At 50.7% G+C, this 6,635-nt stretch overlaps 1 protein-coding gene across 1 annotated transcript in view; it reads left to right on the forward strand.

Annotated features, from left to right (window-relative positions):
• The window catches only part of LOC306841362 (leucine-rich melanocyte differentiation-associated protein), a 7,686-nt gene extending 1,661 nt beyond the window's left edge, over positions 1–6,025 (forward strand). The window contains exons 2-5 of the mRNA XM_079371245.1: positions 1,588–1,841; positions 2,799–2,990; positions 3,071–3,148; positions 5,466–6,025. Of these exons, the coding sequence (XP_079227371.1) occupies positions 1,678–1,841; positions 2,799–2,990; positions 3,071–3,148; positions 5,466–5,658 (627 nt within the window). The 5' untranslated portion in view covers positions 1,588–1,677 and the 3' untranslated portion in view covers positions 5,659–6,025. The remainder of the gene's footprint in view (positions 1–1,587; positions 1,842–2,798; positions 2,991–3,070; positions 3,149–5,465) is intronic.
• Positions 6,026–6,635: the final 610 nt, after the last annotated feature.

Raw genomic sequence — 6,635 nt, forward strand, 5'->3', positions numbered from 1 at the left:
ATCACAGGCCTCCCTGTCTCCCTGCTCTCTGATGAACCAATCACAGGCCTCCCTGTCTCCCTGCTCTCTGATGAACCAATCACAGCCTCCCTGTCTCCCTGCTCTCTGATGAACCAATCACAGGCCTCCCTGTCTCCCTGCTCTCTGATGAACCAATCACAGGCCTCCCTGTCTCCCTGCTCTCTGATGAACCAATCACAGGCCTCCCTGTCTCCCTGCTCTCTGATGAACCAATCACAGCCTCCCTGTCTCCCTACTCGTGCTCTCGCTCACACTCAAAGTTCAGTTTATTTACCGCTGAATGAGACGACGTAGTTTCTACACAATGAAGAGACGAGCGTGTAAGTGAGGGGGCGTGGCTTTAGAGAGAGCACAGACAGGAGGGGCGTGACTTAAGAGGGGGGAGGGGTGTGGCTTTAGAGGGAGCACAGACAGGAGGGGGCGTGACTTAAGAGGGAGCACAGGCAGAAGGGGCGTGGCTTTAGAGAGAGCACAGACAGAAGGGGCGTGGCTTTAGAGGGAGCACTAACAGAAGGGGCGTGGCTTTAGAGAGAGCACAGGCAGAAGGGGCGTGGCTTTAGAGGGAGCGCTAACAGAAGGGGCGTGGCTTTAGAGAGAGCACAGACAGAAGGGGCGTGGCTTTAGAGAGAGCACAGACAGAAGGGGCGTGGCTTTAGAGAGAGCACAGGCAGAAGGGGCGTGGCTTTAGAGGGAGCACAGACAGAAGGGGCGTGGCTTTAGAGGGAGCACATACAGAAGGGGCGTGGCTTTAGAGGGAGCACAGACAGAAGGGGCGTGGCTTTAGAGGGAACACAGGGGGAATGCTACTTTCAGAATCATGCTACTTTATAAAATGAGGCGCCCTGCCTCTAGATGGCGTGATGCAGACTCAACGACCTCACGTTGGCTCGGATGGAATTCAAAAAGGAGTCGCCTAAAATTTAGATTTATTGATCATTAAAAAAAAAATATATTATTTAAAAATATATTGAATGGATTCACCATCACACATGCACGAACAGGATCCAGACGTCAGAGTGGGGGGGGGGGGGGTCTGCACATGAAGGAGCCCCCCTGAGCAGTTTGGTATTCAGTGCCTTGCTCATCCCAGAGTCAGCTGATCAGCACGCAGGGAGACAGAGGGGGGCGGGGCCATAACGAGTCGTACTGTTTGGACTTAAAGTTTAAAAATGTGATATCTTAAATTCCCCCGGAGCAAAGGAGGGAGAACGTGTGGGCTGTGGCTCATCACGTATGACGTGACACCGTTTGAATGTTTTGGGGCGTGGCGCCCTGAGGTGGTCGTCAGGTGACCACCGATGGGTTTGAAGACTGTAGATAATGTGATTGTGCCGCTGTGAAGCTGCACAGCATGTGATGCAGTCAGTGTCTATTTAAGCGTTAAAATGAACGGTCAGGGAGGCTGGTGGTTACTGCATGAGCCCCATGTACGGAGGCTGTGACCCTCCAACCGGGTTCGAATCCAACACGTGGCTCCTTTCCTGATCTCTCTCTCTCTCTCTCTCCCTGATGAGAGCCTGGCGGCCATGACGCCTGCACCTTGACGTCCTGCTTCTTCTCTTGCAGGTTCGATCATGACAGATTCATCTGAATTCTCTCCGACTCTTCAACCGTGAAAGCTGGAGCTGAAGACGTTACGCTGCCGACGTTTTTCTCATGGATCATCAATCCTCCGGCCAACACAGTCAAACCGGCCAAGCCCCGAGCTTTCAGTGGCTTTCCTTTGCGTACCAGGGTCTGACGGAGATCCCTTATGAGACTATCCTACCCCAGACTGAGAGCCTGGAGGTGCTGGACCTGAGCAACAATCAGCTGGAGGAGTATCCTTTCAATGACTCATTATTTGTTTTCATGTTTTCACCTCACGCCGAGAGGCCGGGTGTGAAGCTGGTCGTGCAGGGCGGTGAACACGGCGTGACCGGGGGTGTCTCGGGTCCTGGATTTTGACGGCGTGTCCTGTCGTGGTTTAGCCTTTAAAGCCCGGGTTCTGTGACATCACAGCGTCTGGAAACAAGCTCACAACAAGAGTCCTGCTCGTCCACTGTGGCTCAAAATGTAGGTTTTCATCGACCTCCCTAAACGGGCGCCATCTGACAGTACTCTAACAGGAGTAAATCCCTGAGTGACGCTCGTCTGGCCCCGCCCCCCCAACAGACCGCCAAATCGCCACAGCAGCCGTTTTTATTTTTCTTTCTTTGCGTTTGTTTTCCTGTTTTTACTTTTAGCGTTTGTGAAGCGCCTCGTAGCTAATTGTTTTAAAGCGCTAACTAAATAAAGACTTGCTTCCTTTACGTGCACGCCACGCCACGCCACGCCACGCCACGCTCCAACAGCGTTCCTCCTCCTTTAAATCACTCTGCTCGTCGTTTGGTCAGTTCGTCATCGCTGTTAAAGAAAACGTTTTAAAAACCTCGCAGTTCGAGTGACACCGCAGGATGCTAAGCTAAGCTAAGCTAAGTGCAGCAGCGTCCTGTGGCGTGCTCGCACATACACGAGCGAGCGTCGTCGCCGCCCTCGAGATTCACACGGTCTGCAGGAACGATCTCAAACTCCCTCCATGAGTGAGAAGCTCTCCTCCTGTTCGCTCTATGGACTTCGAGTGTGTGTGTGTGTGTGTGTGTGTGTGTGTGTGTGTGTGTGTGTTTCCGACAACGTGCACAGGAAGTGAACAGGACGTCACTTCCTGCAGCTTTCAAGGAAAAGGCGGGGATTGATCAGGTAGTTGTTCAGGTACAGGATCAGGGTCTCTGTGGGTCCGTGTGTTCTCCTTCATTGAGTCCTTATTGGAACCCGGCTCTGCTGGGGCGCCTGGAGAAGCTGACCACGCTGATCCTGGACTCCAACAGCTACACGTCGCACATCAAGTTCCCGTACATGCCGAGCGTCACCACCGTGTGCATCAACAAGAACAAGATCAACAACCTGCCCGTGTTCGTGGAGGAGGTCAAACGGAAGTTCCCCAACATCAAGTAAGACGGGGGACGCTTTGATGTCTCTGCTCAGGCTGTGATTGGTCCATCCTCACCGCCGCCTCTCTCTCTCCTTTCAGGATCCTCAGTATGATGAACAACGAGGCAGCACCCAGCTACTTCAACGGAGGGAGTCTGACCCAGTACAAAGACTACAGGTGAGCGCCAGCGAGCTAATCACGCTAGCTAACACGTCAGACCTGCTCCACCAGGAGGGCGCCGAGCAGACAGTCTGTAGAGACGCTAGAGGTGGCGTGCAGACAGTCTGTAGAGGTGGCGTGCAGACAGTCTGTAGAGGTGGTAGAGGTGGCGTGCAGACAGTCTGTAGAGGTGGCGTGCAGACAGTCTGTAGAGACGCTAGAGGTGGCGTGCAGACAGTCTGTAGAGGTGGCGTGCAGACAGTCTGTAGAGGTGGCGTGCAGACAGTCTGTAGAGACGCTAGAGGTGGCGTGCAGACAGTCTGTAGAGGTGGCGTGCAGACAGTCTGTAGAGGTGGCGTGCAGACAGTCTGTAGAGGTGGTAGAGGTGGCGTGCAGACAGTCTGTAGAGACGGTAGAGGTGGCGTGCAGACAGTCTGTAGAGACGGTAGAGGTGGCGTGCAGACAGTCTGTAGAGACGGTAGAGGTGGCGTGCAGACAGTCTGTAGAGACGGTAGAGGTGGCGTGCAGACAGTCTGTAGAGGTGGCGTGCAGACAGTCTGTAGAGATGGCGTGCAGACAGTCTGTAGAGGTGGCGTGCAGACAGTCTGTAGAGGTGGCGTGCAGACAGTCTGTAGAGACGTTAGAGGTGGCGTGCAGACAGTCTGTAGAGACGGTAGAGGTGGCGTGCAGACAGTCTGTAGAGACGTTAGAGGTGGCGTGCAGACAGTCTGTAGAGACGGTAGAGGTGGCGTGCAGACAGTCTGTAGAGGTGGCGTGCAGACAGTCTGTAGAGGTGGTAGAGGTGGCGTGCAGACAGTCTGTAGAGGTGGCGTGCAGACAGTCTGTAGAGACGGTCGAGGTGGCGTGCAGACAGTCTGTAGAGACGGTAGAGGTGGCGTGCAGACAGTCTGTAGAGGTGGCGTGCAGACAGTCTGTAGAGGTGGCGTGCAGACAGTCTGTAGAGGTGGCGTGCAGACAGTCTGTAGAGGTGGCGTGCAGACAGTCTGTAGCGGTGGCGAGCAGACAGTGAATGAAGGTCACCTCCCCCTCCAGCATCAGGCTGCAGAGAGCTGCACATGTGAGTGTTTCTGCCTCTGGCTCGGCTTATCAGTGAACCGATTCACAGTTTGCATATTTTGAATTCCCGACGTTCAGTCGTATCGTTAAAACAAGTTAAGCTCCAGATTGAGTTGAAGCGGCTGCAGAGGGTCCAAGAGGATTATAACACAGTCAATGATTATTAATGTAGAACCCAACCAGAACAGAACTTTAAATATGGATCCTGGCAGACACATGGAGCTCATCATTTCCAACATAAAGGAGCAGCATGTAACTCTGCCCCCTAGTGTTTAAACTGGGTACTGCAGTCAGTGGGTGGAGCTTATTAGAAACATGCAGAGGCTTTTTAGCTCGGGTACAATCACTTCTATCTGAAGCAGTTCCACTGCCCGCTTCCATCGCTGCAACACCTGTTCACCTGATAACTGCTCTCATATCTGGCAAACCCAGGGGCGTCCAAAACGGCCTTCAAAGCCCCGCCTACCTTCTCTGGTCCAATCAGATCCAGAGCATTCAGGAGCAGAATCTAAGGTTAGAAGGAGGACATACTGGCTGCTGCATTGTTGTCAGAGAAGCTTCAACACAGCAGGTTTCCTTCATCATCACACAGGAAGAGAGCAGCTCACTGATTGGCTGATTGATCACAGAGGAAGAGAGCAGCTCTCTGATTGGCTGATTGATCACAGAGGAAGAGAGCAGCTCTCTGATTGGCTGATTGATCACAGAGGAAGAGAGCAGCTCTCTGATTGGTCCTTTAATTGTAGTTTCTGAGTGGATTAGAGGAGAGTGTGTTTCACGGTGAACTTTTAAGATGTTTGTGAAGAAAGCAGCTTTCGTCTCTTTATATGAGATTAAAACTTAAGTCGGTGATAATGACCACTCGTGACTTTCCGTTTCATCTGACGGGACAAACCGGCGTCTGTGACGTAACGCCACAGCAGGTGCATGGACTTTGTGAAACCTGTTCTGTGTACTGAACCTGTTTGTACAGCTCGTAATGTGATCGGAGTTCAGTTATCTGTCTTTGTTCAGACTCAAACAAAACGTCACAGATCGTTCACACGAGGGTCTTCTTCCACCGCTGTCACACTCAGAGAGAGAGAGAGGAAAAAAGGAGCGTACTCGACAGGGCGAACGACACACACACTTCGAAATTAGACCGTTCGGTGTACACACAGATTTGAAGGACTTTCAATTTCTGTGACGTCAGAAGAAAATGAGTCGACAAAACACCTGCATCAAACTGAAGGTGCGTCTTGTTTTTGTTTTCTTCTAGACAATATGTCATCAGCCAGATTCCAGGCCTGGAGATCCTGGACGACACAGAGGTCCTGGAGAAGGAGCGAGCCCAGGCCAGAAAGACCTACAGGCTTCAGCAGAGCAGACAGAGGCGGAGACGGAGGAAGGAGGACTCGTCAAAGAAACACACGCACACGCAGAAAAAGTCAAGCGCTATCATAGATGAATAGTTTATCGTGATGTTTTTGACCCCGCCCCCCCCCCCTGCAAAAGTCCCGCCTTTATCTGCTCTTTCATGTTTACACTGAGTTACATATTCAAATGTTTTATAAAGCTGTTCAATAAAAAAGGAATTATTCTAGCTGTCCGCTGCATCATGTTTTAACTCCCTGATGATCCCTCATCCAGCTGCAGCTCCCTGCGTTGACCACTAGAGGGAGTCAAAGTTAAACGTGTGGAGTCTTTATTCTGGATTTAAAAGTCGGCACCGCATCAGGAGAAGCTTTAAACTTGGGAAAGTGTTCAGTAATAATTTACTTTTTACATCAAATATATGATAAATAACCTGATGGGTGGAACGTGACAGGGTTCTTTAGGTTCTCTAATGTCAGGATGTGCTGCTTCTCTTGACGTTACATCGGGGTGGATTGAATCATTGCAGTTTTTTAAATGTTCGTTGGGCAAAAAAAACAAACTCTAAAACACTCATGGGGATGTTTGTGTCAGATTTATCGGTATGTTTTAAATGTTTTATTATTCCTCCCTGCGGGGAAGAACAGAAGCTTCCTGAAGCTGCTCTCCTGATAGTTTCATAGATTTCACTTGAAGTTTACAATAAAATCTTAAAGGTTGATTAGTTCCAAAAGAAAGTTTACAAAAGTTGTTTATAAAAAGTCGATTTTGTGCTGCAGAAAGATCCAGAAAAGATTTAAAACGTGACCTTCAGTGATCAGAATGAACCTTAAACGTTAACGCTGGCGAGCAAATAAAAGATGGACAGATCCACTGAGCGTCCCGCTGTAGCTTCCTGTGAGCGTGAGCGCTGCTCTTTGTGAAACACAACGTTGAATCTTGTTTGCATAGAATAAACAAATCCTGCACTTTTTGCATTTTGGGAAACACCCTGATTTTCATGGATGCAAATGAGACGGGCGCATCCAGGACGCTGTCTGCTTGGAAGGGCATTTCACCCTTTACACATGACTCC

Source organism: Symphodus melops, assembly GCF_947650265.1.
Source record: "Symphodus melops genome assembly, chromosome: 20".
Classification (NCBI taxonomy): Eukaryota; Metazoa; Chordata; class Actinopteri; order Labriformes; family Labridae; genus Symphodus; species Symphodus melops.